Here is a 22,922-nt window from a genome sequence, read left to right on the forward strand (position 1 = left end):
CCAGCTCTCTTTAGTTTGACGAGACATTAGAGAATAGAGATAAGAAACGGGCGTATTTTGTATGGAAATGAAGGAAAAAGAACTAAAACTTCAGACGCAGAGTGCTAAGGGGACAAAAACTCCCACCATTTAAAGAAAATTGGTATATAACTAACTTATGTGTTATTTAGAACACAAATTTAACATAGGTTCATAGTAAACTGGCTAGAGTGGAGATCAAGATAAAATGTAAAGTTAGATTTAAAGTTGCATCGGACATTTAAAAAACAAAAACTTAAACATGGCAATGGTAGGGTCTTATTTACCACCCTCCCTTTTCCTCTCCCCGCGAAGGAAAAGCTTTTGGAAACCACAGCGCCTCCAAGACCCTTTGGCAGCTGGGGGCTGGAAGCAGCGGAACGAAAGGCAGACGTTCCTCGGTTGCTAGGCCGGACGTAGACCCAGTCTGTCCGTCCTTTCAAGTTTCCCCCAGGGCTGGGATCCAGGCGTGCGGCAAGTTCAAGCTTTCCGGCACCGTAGTGGTCGTTGGTGGCCCAAGGTAGAGGCCAACTGAGCAATCTTCGTGCCTCAGGTGAGGAGAAGGTGGCTCAGTCCCGGGAGCTCTCTTGGAGCTCATCCCACGCCTTAAGGGGGGAACTTCCAGAGGTCGCCGAATGCTCCCAAAGCTAAGGAAACACTCGCCCCTGCTCCTGCTTGTTGTGCTTCCTCCTCCTCCACACCTTTGCATCCTGAGTTCATAAGTTTCTAAGCAGTTTTAAGTCGTCAGAGTATAATTCTTAGGTCAAAGGATGTATTTTCCCCTTTCCTTTAGAACTTTCGCTTTATCTGCTTTGCGGTGCCTGCCTCCAGGTCAAGTTTTTGGCCTTAGGAATTGATTTTTCTAAGTTTTCTCTGCGGGGAAAGCTGACTGCAACGATGGTAGTTGAGAAAGTAGTTCTCAAAGGTATGACTCCCCTTTGTCTTTCCACGATGAAAAGAGTAACCTGCCCAATTCCCTGGTCTCAACAGTTTAAACTGAACTTTGCTGGTAGAGAAAAGTTAAATGACTTAAGAAACCAGAGAGGCGACTCGAAAGGTTAGGTTTCCTGACTCCCTGTTTTCTTCCTGTGACCAGCGGGAACAGAAATTGATCATTTAGGGTGGGTGGTTTTGGGTTACCTGGTGGGAGACTGGTCTGCAGAGGACAGGGAAGGTACTCCCTTTGGAGGTTGCCTGCTTGCAAGGTATTCAAGGAAACGAAGACGAAAATTATTGTGATTCTTACTCCATGTTAACCCATGTTAATAGCCAATTAGTGCATAATAAAATCTTTAGGCTTTGTTACTTGAACATAATTGAGTAAATAGACAGAAATTAATTACAAAAGGAATGAATTAAATGGTGGTGAAGGCGGCATTTTTTTTCTATTCTACTTGCTGATTCCTGTATTGTAATTGATTTTATGGCTTGTTCTTTAAAAACCTATCAAAATCTGGACAATTTAGATTGTTTAAATATTGCAGATTGCACTGTTTAGTACATTGTACATTGTGTGTCCTCTCTTGGGTACCCCACAGTACACTGTATTTTCATTTTTCCAAGTGGGGTAGGACCAATGGACCAAACAATAGGATATTGGCTCCTAAAAAAAAAAAGGAGACTAATTCATGACATAGTACAATATATTGTTAATGTAATTAAAGTACCATTCAATCACAAAAGTGTATTGAATAGAGACCGTGGACTCTGTTTATAGCATAGATGATAAAATTGTAGGCTTTGGGGTTGGAATGGTGGAGTTACAGTTCTAGCATTCAAACTATGTGACCTTTTGGCACAGTGTTTGTTTCCCTCATTTTTAAAATGAACATAACTGTTGCTACTTCTAAGAGTTGTAAGGATTGAATGAGTTAGTACATGTGGTATGCTTAGAATTGTAACTGATACTGCCCTGGTTGGTGTGCCTTGGTTGGTGTGCCTTGGTTGGAGCATTGTCCCATAACCGAAAGGTTGAGGGTTTGATTCCTCCTCAGGGCACATGCCTAGGTTGTGGGTTCGATCCCTGGTCCCGGTGCATATGACCCCTGGTCTGGAAGCATAAAGGAGGCAACAGGTCAGTGTTTCTCACACAGATGTGTGTCTTGCTCCTTTCCTCTCTCTCTAAAAGCAAGGGGAAAAAATTTCCTCAGGTGAGGATAAGCAAAAATAAAAGAACTGTAAGTGGTACTTATGCTCAATAAATGTTAGCTTTTATTTTGAAAAATGTTAGAAATACTAAGTTGAAGAGTAGTTGAGTTTACTTTGTATGCGCCTTTGGAAAACAAAGCATGATTATTCATTCGGCTAACTTGTCACTATTGAACAATTGGATTTTACTTAAAACACTTATTTGCAATCTATTTTTTGCCATACATTTCTTGATATTTGCCATATATTAGTCACATAATTCTGTGTATTATGTGTTTGGTAAAGTCATGTTATCCTCAAGGTAACAACTTGATATTATATTCATATAATATTAAATACATAGAGATAGATATGTTTGTGTTTCTTCTCTAGTCCTTACAGGTGATTAACTCTTCAACATTATTCTTCATTTTCAATTGCAAAAATGAGGGAAGGCATATTTAAGCAGGATTTATGTTTCTTGAAGTATTTTGAGAAAGTGGCTTTTTGTAGGGTCAGTCAGGTGAAATTTACTAAAGCGAGCTTTGATAAAAAATGTTAATTCTGCAGAATCTGGAATTTATCCATCTATTTACTTTCTTTTCAGAAAACATTTATTAAGCACCTAATGCACATCTTATATTGTGGCTATAAGGGTGTGGGTCTTACTCTTAAATGACTCATAATCCATGAGGAAGAAAGAGTAGTGTTAATTTGGTACTTCATGCAGTATGTCACATCAAACATGTTGACTACAACAAATTGGGTAAAAAGCATAATGTTTTCACAAGATCTTCTATTGATGTATTTACATTCTTCCTGCATTTTAAAGAGTTACACATTGCAGAATAAAATGGAGCAGGTATGAAAAAATGAAGGGTGTATCAATTTTTTATTTGCTTGTTTTGGAGGGTCAAGGGACAAACAAAACAAAGGTGGGTACGAAATGTCAAAGTGTGCTCTGTTCAGTGTTAATAAAGTACAGGTTAAATTGAAAAAATACTTCCTGAAATAGGCTGTGGTGAGATGATCTCCTCAGAGAATGTTCATGACAAGTTTATAAAATTTTCATCTTTCAGGGACACTGATCATCTCCCTTTATTTTTGGATATACATGCATAGTCTTTTTCCAGGGGCACTTTCTTATAAATTGAAGATGAAGTATTATGAGAAAAACAAATAGAAGAGCTTGAAATGAAAGACTACCTAAACCTAAAATAGTATAATATTTGTAATCCCTTCGGTCACCCAGATATGATTTTCAAATAAACAGTTCTGATGCACTGAATCCATTCTTTAGACTCAATTAAAATGAAAAAAGTACATATATTGGGTTGGCCAAAAAATTAGGTTTTTTTTTCATAAGATGGCTCTAGTAGTGCTCAGTTGTCTTTAACTTCACTCGAAACAATTTTGTAAGTTTGTATTGTGATACCTGTCATATCATTGTGCATTTGAAAAAAAACTTAACCAAAATTGATGAGTTTTTATGTAGCCATTTTAATATTGAAGATGGAACAAAATAAGCAATGTATTTAGCATATTATGCTTTATTACCTCAAGAAAGGTAAAAATGCAACTGAAATACACACAAAAAGATTTGTGCAGTGTATGAAGAGGGGGTTGTGACTGATTGAATGTGTCAAAAGTGATTTGCAAAGTTTTGTGCTGGAGATTTCTCGCTGGACAATGCTCCATGGTCAGGTGGACCAGTTGAAATTGACAGCAATCAACTCAAGACATTAATTGAAAACAATCAACATTATACCACATGGGAGATATGTGACATGCTCAAAATATCCAAATCAGTAAAGTTATCGGTGAAAGTGAAAAATGTGTTTTATTTTATGGAAAAAAAAACATAGGGACTTTTTGGGTAACTCAATATTTCAGAAAAATAATGACTAAATAACCAATTTTCACATTTCTGATGGTTAAAAGATTGATGGTCTTAGAGCTAATTAGGTCACATTAAAATTTATATTTTTAGATATTTTCTTGGGTTGTTTTGGGTTCCTTGCTTTGCATAAGGAGATTAGTCACCATCACTTGTTTGAGATGACAAGTCTTACATTTTTTTGAGTTAAATATTATATATTTACTTTCCTCGAGGTATTATAACATTTTTTAAAAAAAATCCAACAATTATGATATTTAAAAATTTTTTTTCTAGATTTGTTGACCTACAGAATGCTTCGATACCCATGCTTTTATAGAACCTATGCAGAATTTCTTTCATGCTGGCTGGAAGCTGGCATATTTAACTTAGGTGTCTGGCCAAAAAAGATACATGCTACAGCAGAAAGATGTGAGGAGTATGAAGCCCTGGATCAAACAGACCAGACTGGAGCTCAGGAGTCCCACAGATTTCAAGATGGAGGTTCTGAAGCTAGGAGTAAATTACATGTCCCAGTAATGGTGGACGAAGTGGTTCGTTGTTTGGCACCACAAAAAGGGCAGGTAAGTTGATTTTTTTAAAATTAACACTTAAATTGAGATATCATTTACTTATTTTAATATTCACAATTTTAAAGTGTGTGACTCAGTGGATTTTTGTATATTCACAAGACCGTGCAGTCATTGTTACCATCTAATTCAGGGACATTTCCATCACTCTGATAGGAAACCACATACCCATTAGCATTCACTCTCTGTTGTTTCCCTTCTTTTTGAGCCTGGCAGCCATTAATTTATTTTTTGTCTCTACGGATTTGCCTAATATGGATGCTTTATATAAATGGAATTATATAATATGTGGACTTCTGCAACTGCCTTCTTTTACTTAGCATGTTTTCAATATTCATCTGTGTTGGAGCATGTATCTCTTTATTTCTGAATCATATGCCACTTTAAAAAAATCTATTCTTCAGTTGATAACATTTATTTTCCCACTTTTTTTAACTACTGTGAATAATGCTGCTATGAACATTCATGTATAAGTTTTTGTGGGGACAGTATAGTTTCCATTGTCTTGGGTATATGCCTAGTGAAATAAGTGGTAACCCAACGCTTACTTTTTAAGGATATGCTGAACTGTTTTCCAGGGTCGATTGGTTTTGCTATATAACTATTTTAAAAGAAAACTGAATTTTATTTTATTTTCTTAAGAATTTTAGTGTTTTTTCAGGAATGACGGAGAGACAAAAGTAAAGATCTGAATTCCTGTTCTGTTTTCTTAGACCTAGTGTGAGTGGGGTGGCAGGTTAGGGACCCAGGTGAGAGTTACAGTGTGAGTCCTAAGGCAGTCTACTGGCAGAATTCTTTTTTGTTCCAGGGAGGTGGTCTTTGTCCTGATAAGGCTTTCCTTAGATTAGATAAGGCCCACCCACATTATGGAGGGTAATCTGCTTTACCCAGTCCAACAATTTAATTAAATGTTAATCTCATTTAAAAAAAATACCCTCACAGAAACATCCAAAATAATGTTTGATGAAATATCTGGGCACTGTGGCCCAGCCAAGTTGACACATAATATTAATCATCACACCTGTGTTATTTATAGTATTGCTGGCAGGACTATATAAGGTCTGAGATATGAAAATGCTTTAATATCTATAAAGAGATTTTTTTGGAGACTTCTTCAAGTTAGATCACATAGTGTTCATAAACTAAGTTCTGAGCTACATCTGTTAGGAATGCTGGACTGCAGGATGTTGCTCATGTACAAGCCATCAGTGATGTGGCTTAGGTTGCTTCATCATAAAAATGCTCTGTTTACCGTAACTTCAGACTGTATATAACAAAAGCCCAGTGTTCTTAAATGAGATTATATGTAAAACACCTAGCTCAATGCTCTTATATTGTAGGGACTCCATAATACATATAAAAATGTAAATTGAAAAATGAAGTTGGATAAAATTCTGGTTAAATGACTTTATCAAAATGAAATTCTTTTCATTGTTTTTAAAGATTCATAATGCAAGGATAGCATTAATATCCTTGCCTAAATGTGTTTTGAAGAAGTATATATCTATAATATATATATAATATATTTGAGATATATATGAGAAGGGAGGGGCAGTTTGTAAAAATGTAGAACTTTTGATGGCTAGTATTTGATCTCTGGAACTAAAAACCAAAACTCATTGTATAAATTTGGTGAAACCTAGTAGTAAAAAAAAAAGTATTTTGCACTGACCCATGAAGTAGAAAAGCTACCAAATAAAAACAAACCCTACTAGGTCTCCTCTAAATCAGCATTGGATCTGCACCGCCCCCCAAAACAAAGTGGAATAAAATTAGACAATTCTACAAGTTGACCTCCCCTGCTGTTTCATTCTGTGGAAGTTCCTGACAAATGTAATGTTTTATTTTGACATTTGCATTGTTCTGATTTGAGTTGGGTTTTCTAGTAACTTTTTATAGAAGGTATAATTTTATGAATGTTGTTTCTGAGAACTTTCCAGTGAGATACACTTAGAGACAATGTTATTTCTTACCTCTTCTGTTGTCTGGCAGACAGCCGTGTTCACTATCTCTTAATCTTCAGGTAATAAAGAACTGGTGACGGTCCTTGGACAGGAAAGGTCTGCATTTCTTCCAGAATCCATTATTTGCTTTTTTTCCCTGAGCCTTTTTCCAAAAAGCATTTCCTTTGCAAACTATGAGTCACACACACACTTGTATCAATCACCCACTTAATCACTGTTTTTCACATCACCATTGAAGGTGAATTATAAATTAAACTTGATTTTAAGAGAAAATTTAAAAAATATCAAAATGTAGCTTTGAGTGAGATCTTGGTCATCTAATAGTAATTTCTTTTTTAAAAAATATTTAAAAGGTACTTACCTAAAAAATATTGATTTTGGGAATTTCTTCTGCATCATAGCCAATTTACTATATATTTATTTTGTTTTGCAAGTACATGTAAAATACTTAGGAGTTTGAATTAAAAGAGATAAAAATTTCTCTTATATTCCTCTTCCTTGGAGGTACAGAAGGAATCAAATAAATTATAATTCTTCCTCCTTGCCCAGTTTTTATTATTTTACTTTCTGGGTCAATAACTTTGTAAAAATGTATTACTTTTTCTACAAACATTTTTCTTGCTCTTGGAGATGTTTTAATGTAGGCTACCTTGGTCAATTTTTTATTCCTAATTTCTGAAAACTAGAGAAAAATTGCATGCTCCAGCCTAGTTGAAGATGGTGGCAGTTGGAGGATATAGGGGACTTGGCCTTCTTTTCCATCAGGAGAGCTAATTTAACTTGGTGGCTTGTGGTATCTAAGAGTGGTTAAGTTATGAGGGAGATAAGGGACACACAAGGACTAGTCCCACAAGTCCCACAATTGTAGCTGTGCAATTTTAGACTAGTGACTTAGCATGGTTGTGCCTCAGATTCTTCATCTATAAAACGGGAAAATATAACCTACCTCAGTATGGTCACTGTGAGGATTAGATGAGTTCATGTATTTAAATTGCTTAGAATGATATCTTCCAAGTAGCATGTACTCGATAAATATTTGCTGATATTATTGTGGGGATAGAAGGAGAAGGCCAGGGTTGGTAGCAAATGCAATGAAATTCAAGAGAAAAATGCCAAGAGACAGCAAATGTGGAAATAAAAGTTTCAGGAAAGGTGGAACCAGTATGTCTGGAACTGAAAAAGTACTGCTTTCTCTGCTTGGAACTCTCATCACCATCCTTCAGGTCTTGCTTGAGTCATTTACTTCTCTTTCATAGCACTTATGGTAATTTATAATAACGATTTTTAGTGAGATTATTTGTTCAGTGGACATCTCTCGTAGCAGACTGCCCTCCTTGTTTATCTTACCTACCATTATATCTTCACTGCCTAGTACAAGGCCTGCAACATGGTTGGTTTGTAATGATTTTTAAGCAAATATATGTAAGTCAAAGTAAACTGGAGGCACCAGCAACAGGAAAGGCTCTTGGGTACTAAGGTAGCTTCTCCAGCCCAAGACTTTTACATGGTTCCAGCCTTAGTGTGGTAGACCCAGTCTGATGAAGTAATTAGAGAATCTGGTGAAGGAACACATACTAGGGCTGAGAAAATGAGCTGGCAGGTAAACTGATGCCAAGTAGATTATGAAAAATATCAGGCCAATGTTGTAAGGTTAGGTTTATAGATATTTAAAATAAGTATCAAAATAGGTATTTTGATATTCTAACATTTCGTATTTCATAATTACTGGATTTGCCAAAGTTGTCATGGTATGAGGTATGGTCATTTTCTTTACAAAATTTTATTGTGCTGTGTATAATGGATTTTTTAAAAGATCAGTAGCAGTATTTCACTTGTTTTACTTGAAAGTCTTTATAATCTTTAATGGAAAGTAAACATAAAAGAACAAATCCTGAGACTGTGTGTTTGTTTAAATATTGAAGGTTGATCGATCACAGAGGAGTTTAATTTATTGTTTTTAACTGAAGCTATTGAAAAAGTTAGGAACTTTTCTACGAGATGAACCAATGCTATAGCACCTTTAGGAAAATGCTTTTATTTTTGAAGAGCTATTAAATTTTCAGATGGAATGGAATATCTAGATGTAGTGTTTCCTTTCCATTATTATTATTATCTTACTTTTATTAGCATTTATTTTATGCTTAATTAACTCCCAGGCCATAAATTTATTTTTTGTTTTGTCAGTGTCTTCTGGAATATCTTTTTCCTTGTGCAACCTCTTCTTCTGGTTTAGGAATGATTTGCTCTTTTTTCACTAAGGATAATCTTAATGTGGCAGGGAGAGGTCATGTATGGTTATTCCAGTGAATTTCAATGCCGCATCTTGTGAACTTTGTTCACTGGAATGTGCTTAGTGACCAGAGGAGAATCTACATTTACGCACTTAGGTTCAGCATTACTCTATGCATTTTTAAACATGCGTAGCAAAAATTCATACTCTCTCTGGGCCACCGATCCTGTGTCCAGCTCCACTGTTAGGCCTGGGCCCACCTACCAACTCTACCATTACAATGACAGAATATTTACACACTGCTTCTATAAAGTGACAGTCTTAAGGTACTTGGTGGCTTTCTGGGTATGCATACCCTGGTGGCCTGAGTGGTTTCATAAATGTTCATAAAGTGAACACAAAGATTTGAACCTCTTGATTTGCATAACTTTTATGCAGTTTTCTGGGTCAAGTGAATAGCAAGCCATTTTAGAGGTCACCTGGGGCTGCTTATGGAAAGAGCTCCTTTCTGTTAATTTTTATCAGTTTCTTTGAAGTAGATTTTTATTTCACATTTTGTTCTATTTGTTTATTTGAAAATGACTTTTTCTTAAAAAATTATGTAGCTAGTTAAGTAGCCTGTGCATTAAAGTAATTTATGCAGTGTGATATTTCCAGTGTTGAACTGGTATATATTTAACACTTGGTCTGAGGGCTGGGGTGTCATGTGGATTCAAAAAAGCAAAAATTTTGATTTAGTTTATTTGCAGATTTCATAATTTACATGTTCCTGCTATGGCTCATTCAGGCTCCTGCCCCTGATGTCACTGAATGTAGCATTAAGAAGACTTATGTGTAGTTGGCTCTTTCCACCTGGTGTGAACAGCACTGGATATGACTCTCATGATTGATACCGTTAGAAATTAATGAATTATATAATAGTAAAAGGTTTCACCTGACAATTCTGAAAGTTGGAATAGTGTATAAAGTTTTATTCCTTAGTTCAATTGACATTCTTCAGTTAACACCTGTATTTTATGTTTCTCCATTGTGGAAGGTACCGTAGTACACTCATGAAATACTGTCTTTCTTACTTTTTTAAGAACGTATTTTTCCTCTTTCTAATAAATGATCCATCTTAAATATAAAGCAGATAAAAAATGAAGTTGTATAGCATAAATTTCTTTATGTAATTTATTTGTTGTAAAGTCAGTTATGGAACAGTGAGTTGCTTTGAAGTCAACATCAGTATATAGTTTTTCTTTTGCACAGTTTGGATTCACACAGATAATTATAAAATGCAAAGTTTTTTTTTTCTTGTCAACAGTCTTACTGGAATCTCCACTTAATTTTTAATTAAATAGAAATGGTAACAGAATTTTTATAAATCAAAAGAAGACATTATATATTAAAAATATATTAATTAAAGATTCAATACAGCAAGAAGCTATAATCACTATAAATATCCATCTAATGTCAGATCATGAAAATATATGAAGCAAAAACTGACAGAAATGAAGGGAGAAATAATGCTGTAACCATAGTTAAAATGTCAGTACCCCACTCACAATAGTCTTTAGACCTAACAGTCCCACACAGAACACTCTACCTAACAACAATAGCATACATATTTGTCTCAGGTGCACATGAGACATTTCCCAGGATAGAGATATGTTAGGCCACAAAATAAGTCTCAATAGATTTTAAGGATGGATATCATACAGTGTATCTACTCTGACTATCATGGGATGAAGTTAGAAATCAATGAAAGAATGAAAATTGGAAAAATCATGAATTTGTGCATATTATACAATACGCTCTTGAGAAACAAATGGATCAAAGAAGAAATCACAAGGGAAATTAGAAAATACTTAAGATACAATGAAAACAAAGAAAAAATATAACAAAACTTATGACATCAACAAAGGCTGTGCTAAGAGAGAAATTTATAGCTGCAGACACTTATATTAAAAAACAAAAAGAGCTCAAATTAACAACCTAACTCTACTATGTAAAAAAAAAAAAGACCTAGATAAAGAAGAACCAACTAATCCCAAAGGTAGCCAAGGGGGAAAAACCATAAAGAATAGAGCAGAGATAAATAAAATTGAGAATAGAAAAATAGTAGAGACAAATGAAACCAAATGGAATGGATCAACAAAGTTGACATTCGCAGTTTGATGGACTAAGAAAAAAGGAGAGAACACTTGAATTAGTAAACTGAAAATGGGGCTAGTACTAGCAGTTCTACAGAAATAGAAAGGATTATATGAGAATTCTGTGAACTATTGTATGCCAACAAATTGGATAATCAGGATGAAATGAGCACATTCCTAGAAATGCAAACCATCTATCACTAAAACACAACTAAATCAGAGAAATTTAAAAAAATGAATATATCTATAACTGTAAGGAGATTGATTCAGTAATCAAAAATCTTGTGACAAAAGTTTATCAGTAGATGAGTGGATAAAACAACTATGGAACATTTACACAATGGAATACTACTTGGCTGTATAAAAGAAGAAAACTTGACCCTTTGCAAGAGTATGGATGGGCCTGGAGAATATTATGCTAAGTGAAATAAGCCAGTCAGAGAAATACAAATACTATATGATTTCACTCATATGGGATCTGATCAACAAACTGAACTAACAAGCAAAATAGAGACAGTCTCATAGATGGAGAGCAGACTGACAGCTAAATTGGGGAGAGGGAGCTTAGGGAGTGGAAGGATTGAGCAAAAGGAAAATGGAGTCATAGATATGGACAATAGTGTGGTGATTGTATGGGAGAGAGGATATAAGGAGACTAAGTGGTAATGGAAAAACTACAATAAAAAGTTAAAAAATAATACATAAAATAATAAGTATTAGATTTTAAATTTGTATTTGTAAATTATATATAACACATTATGTAGTATTAATAAAATATATAATTAAAGTGAAAAAAAACTTATGACAAAGTCAAGTCCTGGACCTTGTCAAAGAGATCACTGGTGATCTCTACCAAACATTTAAAGAAGAAAGGGTTTTCAGGAACATATATAAAGGACACATGGACAAAACCAAAGGTGGGTAGGATCAAGGGTGGGAAGTAGGGATGGCTGTGGTAGGAGGAAGTGGTGGAGGGAAAATGGAGACAACTGTACTTGAACAACTATATAAAATGTGAAAACCACCCCCCCGAAGAATTAATACAGCCCTTCTCAAACTTTTCCAAAAAAACTAAACAGGATAGACAAAGACACTAGAAAGACACACTATAAACATTCACACAAAAGTTTTCAACAAAATACTAGCAAACAATTCATTAGTATATTAAATGGATTCTATATACCATGACCAAGTGGTATTTATTCTTCGAATGCAAGGATGGTTCAACATGCAAATATTCGATAATTGTAGTGAGCCACATTAACAAAATGAAGGGGAAAAAACCCATGATCATCTGAATTGAGCAGAAAAAGCATTTGACAGTACTCAATACCCTTTCATGATAAAAATGCTCAACAAACTAGGAGTAGAAGAAAACTACCTCAACTTAATAAGTCTCATAAAAATCCATGGAGAAAACAGTAAACTCAATGGTGAAATACTAAAAGCATTTCCTCTAAGATTAGTAACAAGGCAAAAATTCCAGCTTTCACCACTTCTCTTCACCACTTCCTGTTCTATGAAGGTCTAGTTGGGGCAGTTAGGCAGAAAATAGAAAGACAAGGCATCCAAATTGGAAAGGAAGAATTAAAATTTTCTCTGGCGATGATGTGATCCATATAGATTTTACACACACACACACTCACAAAACCATTAGAATCAATAAATCTAATCCAGTAAAGCAGTTGATACAAAGTCAACACATAAAAATCACTATACATAAATAATCAACAATCTGAAAAGGAAATTACAGAAACAATTCCATTTATAATAGCAAAACTAATAAAATGCTTAGGAATTAAGGAGGTGAAATACTTGTACAATAAAAACTATAAAACATTGCTGAATTAATTAAAGACATAAAAAATGAAACACATCTCTCGTTCATGGATTAGAATGCCTAATATGGTTAAAATGTCAATATTATCTAAACACATTCCTGCATGTGTTACCTACACATTCTGTGAATCCATATCAAAACGCCAATGAGGTTTTGTGCAAACACAGAAAAACCCATTCTAAAAATCATTTAGAACCTCAATGGACCCCAAATAGTCAAAACAATTTTGAAAAAGAAAAATAGACCAGGAGGACTTGTAATTCCTAATTTCAAGTTACTATAAACCTATAGTTACCAAAACTGTAGTACTGCCATAACATCAGACATGTAAACCAATGAAATAGAATAGAGAGCTCAGAAATATACTCCTGCATATGTAATCAAATAATTTTTGACAAGGATGCTAAGACCACTCAATGGGGAAGGGACAGTCTGCTCAACAAATGATGCTGTAAAAATTGTATACCCACATGCAAAAGAATGAAGTTGGTCCCTTACCTAACATTGTATACAACAGTTAACTCAAAATGGCACAAAAACCTAAATATAACACATGAAACTCTTAGAAGAAAACATAGGACAGAAGCTTTACAACATTGGGTTTGGCAGTGATTTCTTGAACAGAACACCAAAGACATAGCAAAAGAAAAAAAGAGACAAATTTTACTTTATGAAAATTTTAAAAAAGTTATGCATCAAAAGAGACTATCCGTGGAGTAAATAGGCAACCTACAGAGTGGAAGAAAATATCTCAAGTTATATAACTGATGAGGATTTAGTGACCAGACTATACAGAGAAATTCTACAACTCAACGAAAAACAAACAACCTGATTCAAAAATGGGCAAGGAAATTGAATAGACAGTTCTCCAAAGAAGATATATGCATGGTCAATACTCAATGAAAAGATGCTCAGCATCACTAATCATTGGGGAAATGCAAATCCAAACTACAAAGAGATACCACCTCACACTCATTAGGATGGCTACTAGCAACAAAACAAAAAAAATAAATCTGAAAGGCCAAAAAACATTAGGGGGCTGGATGAAAGAAGGTGAAGGGATTAGGCAAACACACACACACACACACAATGTATAGATACAGATAATAGTGTGGTGATAGGCAGAGGGAAAGCGGGGAGGGAGGGCGGTAGAGGTGAGCAAAGCGGGGAGAAGTGAGGGCAGAAAGAGACTGCATGCCGCAGTGGCACATGTGCAGTGTGCAGATGATGTTTTGTTGAGTTGTGCACTTGAAACCTGTATGGTTTTGTGAACCTGTGTCACCCCAATAAATTCAATAATAATAATAAAAAAAACAGGCAAGTCATTGCAGCAATTTGGAAAGCAATAAATAACTGGATAAATGGTCAAAAACAAAGAGAAAACAAGGATTTATGAGAGTATGGAGAAATTGGAACCCTTGTGCACTATCATTGGAAATGTGAATTGTGTAGCTGCTGTGGAAAACAGTATGGCAGTTCCTTAAAAAAACAAAAAATGAATTACCACATGATCCAGTAATTCACCTATGCGTATATTCTCAAAAGAATTGAAAGAAATGTCTTGAGATATTTGTACACCGGTGTCCATAGCATCATTATTCACTAACAGGTAAAATGTGGAATTAACCCAAGTGTTCATTGGTGAATGAATGGATAAGCAAAATTGTATATACATACAATGGAATGTTATTGAGCCTTAAAAAGGAAGGCAGTTCTGCAATGTGATACAACGTGGATGAACTTGAACACATTTTACTAAGCAAAGTGAGCTACTCACAAAAAGACATATACTATATGACTGTACTTGTTTGAGGTATTTAGTGTAGGCAAAAATCATACAGACAGAAAGTAGAATGGTGGTTGCCAAGGGCTGGGGGGAGAGGGAAATGGGCAGCTGCTGTTTAATTGGTAGAGAGTTCCAGTTTGACTTGATTACATGGGTTATTTAGGTAGATGGTGATGATGGTTGCACAATGTGTTTATTATATACAATGAATGCATTTAATAACTACCACAAAAATGTACACTTAAAGTAGTTAAGATGGTCTTCTATTATGTGTATTATAACAAAATAAATATTTTTTAAAGCAAGTTACCTTTTTGAAGAAAACACAGTTTTTCTTTTACTGTATGGCTTCTAGACATAGATGATTGTTTTATAATTATATGAGAACATTCAAGTAAAGTGAATGTTGCATTTTCATTTTATTGTTACAGATTCTCTATTTCTTGAAGATTTTTCTAGGTATACTTCTGAAGTATGTCTTTAATAATATATTTAAAAACCCCATCATGTTGGATTTCATTATTAACTTTGTGTTTATTATGTACAATAATTATAATAATGACATTTATTTTGTTTCTGTTATTTGTGCTATTATTGGCATTTATAGGCGACCTACACTACCTGGTGATATATGAACATTTTACATATTGTTAAGGTATTTAAAGTCTTTCAGGGAGTCAACCATAGTAAACAACAATTAAACGATTAAATATGGAATTTTTATATTGGGTGATTTAATAACAATTTTTATCAAATGTCTTTGTTATAAGAATTATAGTTTACCAAAACTGTAATGTGTATTAGTTATAGTTAGTCCCATCTTATTCACCTGAAATATAAAATGTAGAAATTTCTTGTTGAGTTTTGGGATGGAATATGTAGGAAATGGATACCACTGGTAAACTCAGCATCTTTTCTCTATTGGTGGTGTATGTAGTTAATGTTAGTTATAAAATGCCTGTTCATACCATGTTACAAGAAATGTGAAAAACTGATGTAGAAATGAGTTTTCTGGTTATTTGTAGAATTTTACTTGGTATATATAAGGAAATGAGGTCTTTATAACTAAATGAGCTACTCAGTCATGCCTTAAATTTGTTTTCTTAACAATTGTTTAAAGTTTTAGAAGTGAATGCATTGTTTATAACTAAAAGGAAAATAATATGTTCATTCGTGTTTTTCCATAATAACACTATTAAAATATTATTTATTTTGTATATATGTATTTTATATACTTTTATGTAAATAAATAACTGTATGCTTCTATTAATTATATGGTATTTTTAATAATTGCAGTGTATATCTTGAATGTATATGCACCCTTTCCAGTGAGTTTAGCATGCATGAGAATATCCAAATGTAAATTTTTTTGCTTTTCTTTGCTTTTCTACCACAGAATTAGTGCATTTTTAAACTTATGTAATTCTCTTCATCTGTATTTTAAAGCAAATTATAAATAGAGGACATGGATAAATAAGATCAATAACTTATTTGATTCTTTTGATTGTTCAGTGTCTTTAAATTATCTTATTATAATTTGGTCATTTTGTCATCCAGAAGGTGAATCTTCACTTCATTTTTGTTATGAAGATATAAGAATTAATTTTTTGTTTAAAATTCAACTTAAATTAGAAACTACACTTCTAAAAAACCACTGCCCCAAATATAACCTCTAATAAGTGTGGTTCCATGGTTGTGAAAAATGATGTTCTTCTATGTCTAAAAGTCAGACATATATACTGAATTTTTAAATTTATTTCAGAGTCATTTTCTCATTCAGTAAATAGAGACTCAGGGTGAAAACAGGTCCATCCTGGAAGGGAAGGTCATAGAAGAAAAAAGGAGAAACCAGTGAGGTTTTTCTGTTCACAAAGCACATTCGCATGAGTCATCCGGGTACTGGTTACTCTTTATTCAGGTCAGCACTAGTCCGTGATCAATAGTCTAATCATAGTTACTGCAAGAGGCTAGACCAGTGGTTCTCTCTTTTCCTATTGTTTTTCTAAGTTCCATATTATTTTTGTTAAGAGAGGTAGGAAGTGTACGTTGACCTTGTGAGTTCTCATAACATTTAATTTTACTCTTCTTTCACCCCCTTCTCCTCATGTAACAAACTGCTGAGCTGTAAGTAGCATACTTAAAATGTTATTTTATAATAAACCTAGTTGCAAAGCTTTATGGTGACTCATCTTGTTGTTATGTTCTGTGCTCTCTCCCTCTTACATATTTTTTGTGGGTACTTGTTTTTGTCTCCTTTGGGTGAAAAAAAATATCATTTACCAGGAGGTAATGTGTGTTTAAAGATTTTATGTACTTTGGTGAATGTTGTCCTCGAAGTGTTTGTATATGTTTTTTATAGCAACTTACTATCTTTTTCTTGTTCTTTATAAACTTTTTACTTGGTTTGTTTGGGTCTTTGATAAATAAGATATTATATCACTATATATTAATTTAATCATAAATTTTATCCTTGTCATATTCATTTTTTCTGTGTAATATCCAGTGTTTTTCTATAGTTATAATTAAATTTCCATGTAGAACCTAATTTTTTCTTTAGTTGTATTTTTTTTCTTTTTGGAAAGCAAAAGAAATTAACTCTGGATATTGAATATATTCATAAAGATGGAGGATTTTCCAGAGGAGGGCAATGTATGCTGGGAAACATATTATTAATAATAACAATATAGAGTTTTATAAGATTTAGTAAAATCTAGTACTGTTTGCAAAGCATTTTCATATAATATTATTATATGTGCTTTTCATTAGTACTGATCAAAGTAGCATTTTGTACAAAGTATCATGTTACCTGTAGAAAGGAAAGGAAATATTTCTAGTGCTTCTGTTCTAATGGAACCAAGTAGTAATAAATGACATTGGTTGGAATTGAATGCTTCTAGCTAATAATCAGATTACACAGTGTGCTTTTCTCTGAAACTGTTACTGTTAGCTCTTATATATCTCTAGTGGTTGGCCTACAAGATCTTCAGGACCTGTATTAGGCCCCTTAATTGCATAGGTTTGCCACTTTGGCCTTGCCCATAGGGAATAGGTCACTAACCTCCACAGCACACTAGGGACAGTTTCAGTGCTCATTGATTCAGAGCCCATTCTGCTGCTTTTGCCATCACAACACACTGCAGAGAAGTCCTGACCCACCTCTTTGGTCAGCTCACTGGGTTTTTCAGAGCTTGTTTCCAGAGTGATCTTCCACCCTGCCAAGTAAACCTTATAGCTATGTCAGGAGAGGGGGATAAATTGCTCAAAGAAAGGTATAGGATAAATTGAGCACAGCCATTAAGTGACTGAAGCCTAGAAAGGAAGATGGAGGGAAAGGGTAGGATGCTGCAAGAGGATGGTTTGCAGGGACAACATTAATGCTATAACCAACAACATGAATTTACATCTTCTCCATATGCTTTATGTCTTTCTCCAGCACCTCAATATCACATGTCTGTTCTCTATGGTTTTGCTTTCCCTTTATAGCAGAAATTATAAATGAATTAAAACAATTCAGTCACCCCACTATTCTTTTAAATGACCCTCATAATGATGCTATGAAGACTAACTTTTCCACCGGTATAGGATAGCATCACCAAGATGATTTCTTCTTTGAGTAATACATGTGAAACCAACGTTATTTAATAGATAGCCTTGCCTTTGCTCCATTTAAGATGATCAAAATAGCAAACTATCTTAATGAATGAACATGAAACCAAATTTTCTTCCTAGGGACTACTTTAGAATTTAAATATAAAGTGAATTTTTTCAGAAGGGAGAGTGGAGATAACTATAAGAGAGATATGTTTTATACTGTTTTCTTATTTTAATATTTATTTTTGTAACATCATGTTAGTAATAGAAACTGCCCAGAATTTTGTACAGTTAAGTTTTCTCCTCTGAAGAGTCATTAAAGTCATGATTGATAATGTACAAAACAAAAAAGAAATATTTCAGGATTTATTTAAAGTAAGAGAAATTCTTTGAGAAACTCTTATCAAGGACATTCAATAATTTCTGCTTAATGTGAAAGCCCAGGGTGAGGAGTGGTGTTAGTGTCAAATTCTCCCATTTCCTGGAGTGCCTTCTGTATGTAGATTGACACCATTCTGGTTCCATTAGGTGGAATATATTATTTCTGAGACTTTTGCAATTGAATAAAGATAAATAGTATCCATCTAAGAGTCTGACATTTTCATTTATTTTTTGTTTTCAGCATGTTACGAATTTTTTATTTACACTGAAGCTATCTCACTTGACACATTTGGTTTAATAATTACATATGAAAAAAATCCAAAAAGTAACTGCTTTTATACATTATTAGTGCAATAACTTTGTCAGAAATATTCTTCTTGGAGATGTAACTGTAAAAACAAAATGTTTTTTGTTTATGGATAATTTAATTAAAATTTATTGACTACCTACTAGGTAAGTCTCTGTCCATTTGGGCTGCTATAACAAAATAACACAGACTGGGTAGTTATAAACAACAAAAATTTATTTCTTATGGTTTAGGAGGTTGGAAGGCTAGAATCATGGTGCCAGCATAGTCAGGCGAAGGCCGTCTTCCTGGTTCACAGTAGGTAGCTTCTTGTTGTGTCCTCACTGGTTGGTAGAGGGGCCTAGGGATCTCTTAGGAGCCTCTTTTGTAAGGTGCTAATTCCATTTACAAGGAATTAAGCATCTCAGGATTTAAGCATCTCCCAACATCCCACTTCCTAATACCATGATCTGAGGGTTAGGATTTCGACATATGGCTTTTGGGGAGGACACAAACATTCAGACCTTTGCAAAGTACAACTATTTATTTTATTTGAGGGAACAAAAAAGAATATGATCTATTACCCCACAAAAACAGTTTATGAGTTTCCTAAAGAAGGTAAGAGAAAGCCTGAGTTGTAGAGTATGAAACTATGTTATTGGTGTTGTTAACAGAACTAATAGTAAATGATGTATCATCTATTTTATGAATGTCCATTTTGCTGAAAGAGGAGTAAACTCTAATTAATTAATAATATGTAAGTATATCTGTAATGGAGGGAATTTTATATGAAAAGGCAGATATTCATTTGCATTGTGATATGAAAAGCATGGTATTAATTCACATTTTCTATAAGATTGAATACTGCATTTTTCTTGTTATGTCAGTTTAGAATGTTAACCACACTGTTGCAGGCTTCTGATGCTTTTCACTTTACTTCTATGATAATGGGAGAACCAGAATTAATTAGTTAGATGAGAAAACAATCAACAACTTTTAATACTTACATTTGATTTTCAGGTAGGGTGATTGCATATTCCACTTAGCACTTTAGGTGCCCTGACTGCTTTTGTTCACTTCTTTTTGTTTTGTGTGTGTGTGTGTGTGTTTGTGTGTTGGTTTTTAGATAAAAAGTTTTCTAGAATCTTATCTGTCCAAAATGTAAACTTACTTACTTTAGAGTATACGCATCTAAATTAAACTTTTCTTAATTGTCTTAAGGTAGCACTGTTGTTTTGAGTAATCATTCTTATTCTCTCCGATATAACAGTGATAGTCTAAGTGCCTTGATTTCTCCCTTCTTTAAGTCCCTACATATTTCTGAGTGACTTTTAAATTTTTTCTGCTGGTGGTTATTTCTTAGAATGTCCAGGTTGACCAAGGTCATGTCCACTAAATTTTCTAAAACAGCTAATCTAAGCAAATTAGGGAGTGTCTAAGTGAAAGTAGATGTTAAATTTATTAAGTCAGAAAACCTCGGATACTGCACGTCTGGCTTCCTTACTTTGGGTCTTTATTCACACGGCACCTTTTCAACATACCTTCCCTGACCCCTAGGTAAGTGTCAGCCCCCCCCCCCCCATATTTGATGCACCCTTTCCTTGCTTTTTTTCTTTCTCCTCAGTACTTGTCATTGACATGCCGTGTATTTCATTTTCATCTTGCTTCTCCACTGTCTGTTGTCCCTCCCCTGTGCCCCTCCTCCATGGCATCCTAGTATGTAAGCTAACTGAATATTTGGATGTTTGTCTCTTTCTTTACAATTGTCTTCAGTGCTGTAGTCTGCCACATTGAAGGTGCCCCATAAATACTTATTGGAATATGTTCTGAATGGAGGCATGAGAAGGAAGGTACTACTGGTGAGAGAAACATTAAGGAGATAGGTGCAGGTGAAGGGAAGAGAGGACAGGGAGAAGTGAAAAAATGACAGCGATCAGTTAGGTCTGCTTTTCAGTGTGAAAATTAGATAATTTCCTCATCTACCCTATGAATAACTATTGAGCTTCTATTGTATAACAGGTGCAATGCTTTTGGTGCTGAAGATACAGTGTGGGGCAAAATTGGGTGTGATCTTAGCCTCAAAGGAGCTTACAGTTTAGTGGGGGAGACATGCATTTATCAAATAATCATCTAAGTGAATATGAAATTTCTGCTATTCCAGAGAAGGATTTAAACTGGTTGAAGTCTGGTGAGGCTTGCCAGTGGGAGAAATAACCACAGACTAAGAATTAATAGGTTAAGAGCAAAGAACGCTCTCAGAAAAGAAAAGATGTGTAAAGGTTTGATGTTGGACAGAGCATAGTAAGAATGAAAGATTGGAAGCAAACCACTGAATGAGCTGCAAATAAAAAGGGGAGGTGGTGAAAGATGAAGCTGGAGAGGGAGGTGGGGGTCAGAGATGATTAGGTTTGTCTTTTAGGAAGATCACTCTGTCTACACTATTGAGCATGGATTGGTTCAGACATTCACAAGGTTCTGGTCCAGACAAAAGGTAATGAGTGGTGATAGTTGGGCAGCTGGAGAGGAATGGAAAGATTTATAAGCTATTTCAATGGTAAAAAGCACAGGACAGAGCCAACATTTACTGAATATCATTTCTGTGTCAGACACTGGGTGAGGTGCTGGGGATACAGAGAAGAAATAGCCTGCAGTAGAAGAGCTCTCGGGAATAAAATATTCTATTATAGATACGATATGTATATATTGCTTTGGGGTGATAGTATGGGAAACAAGTTATGAAGGCTAATATGTATTTTCAGAAGTAAAGAGGAGTTTTTTAAGAGGAAAAGGAGAAGGGAGTTCTGCCTGTAGTCTGCCACATTGAAGGTGCCCCATAATCCTCTGAAGGTTCAGAGGACTATTTGTACAGAGGTTAAAAAGCATGAGAAACAATATTCCCTCAAGTTCAGATAAAGGATGTGTAAGGAAGGCATTCTAAGGATGTGAGACTTTATCTTGTTAGAGAGGGGGAGATTTGATACTTTCCTCTCTTCTCATGCTCCCAGGTTTGGCATTGAATCTCTGGAGTTGAAGCTCTTTCGGGCCTAGAATGGAAACATGGGCAATTGGGTTGAAAGATGTGGGACTTTCATTTGAATGTCCACTAACAGAAATGAGAGACTAGAGGTAGTAACTGGATATGGAGATTGAATATACCCCACAGGTGATATTTAAACTTGAGCATAGGGATGATTGTCAAAGCAGAAAGAAGAAAACCTTGGATAACACTTATATTGGATTTCAAAGCAATAAAAATTTGGGGAGGTAGAAAAAAAGGGTAATAAAAGTGGGTAGATATGTCAAATTAGTAGGAATATGAATGGCTGCATAGTCTAGTCTGCTTCATTACTTTAGGCCCACTGGCCCAGGACCTGAAGAAAGAAGTTATTTTCTGTCTCTGAATAGTTAAAGTCAAAGATATAAAGGATTTATACTAATACCTTCAATACCTGGAATGTTTTGTTGTATTTAAGATTAATTCTTTTTTTAAAAAGATTTTATTTATTTATTTATTTTAGAGAGGGAAGGGAGGGAGATAGAGAGAGAGAGAGAAACATCAATGTGCAGTTGCTGGGGATCATGGCCTGCAACCCAGGCATGTACCCTGACTGGGAATCAAACCTGCGACACTTTGGTTCGCAGCCTGCACTCAATCCACTGAGCTACGCCAGCCAGGGCCAGATTAACTCTTTTTATAATTAACAATATTTTATCCATATTGTTTCCAAATTCCACACCAGTTACTTGATAGTTTACAATACATGCATTATTTTATTTCACCTAGAAACCTAAATTTTGTAAAGTAACTTTAGTTTATTTGAATGTTTTTCATTGTTATTGTTTTATATAGAATAAATATTACACCATTAATTCAACTATAATCCCATGAATAATACTAATCTGTCACTACTGGTCCTGACAGATTTATTTACAAAAAGAAATACTAAAGAAATTGCCCAGACAATTCAAAGTCTGCCAGCTTGGAACACGAGGTTAACCATCTCTGGTCCATTGTTTGAATTTTGCTTTATTTATTTTCATGTGTTTATGACTTCAGTGCATTGGGTTAATATTCCACCTATTAGTTCACTTATTACC

At 34.6% G+C, this 22,922-nt stretch overlaps 1 protein-coding gene across 2 annotated transcripts in view; it reads left to right on the forward strand.

The window, feature by feature from the left end:
* The first annotated feature begins 395 nt into the window (after window positions 1-395).
* The window catches only part of METTL15 (methyltransferase like 15), a 169,482-nt gene continuing 146,955 nt past the window's right edge, over window positions 396-22,922 (forward strand). Inside the window, exons 1-2 of one of the 2 annotated variants that reach the window (XM_045825452.1) lie at window positions 396-571; window positions 4,319-4,605. In XM_045825452.1, coding sequence (XP_045681408.1) covers window positions 4,336-4,605 — 270 coding nt within the window. In that variant the 5' untranslated portion in view covers window positions 396-571; window positions 4,319-4,335. Of the gene's footprint in view, window positions 572-2,014; window positions 2,093-4,318; window positions 4,606-22,922 lie in introns of those variants that run through there. The other variant, XM_045825453.1, reaches the window with a different exon arrangement.

Source organism: Phyllostomus hastatus, unplaced genomic scaffold (genome assembly GCF_019186645.2).
Source record: "Phyllostomus hastatus isolate PE091 unplaced genomic scaffold, TTU_PhHast_1.1 phas_scaffold_585, whole genome shotgun sequence".
Classification (NCBI taxonomy): domain Eukaryota; kingdom Metazoa; phylum Chordata; class Mammalia; order Chiroptera; family Phyllostomidae; genus Phyllostomus; species Phyllostomus hastatus.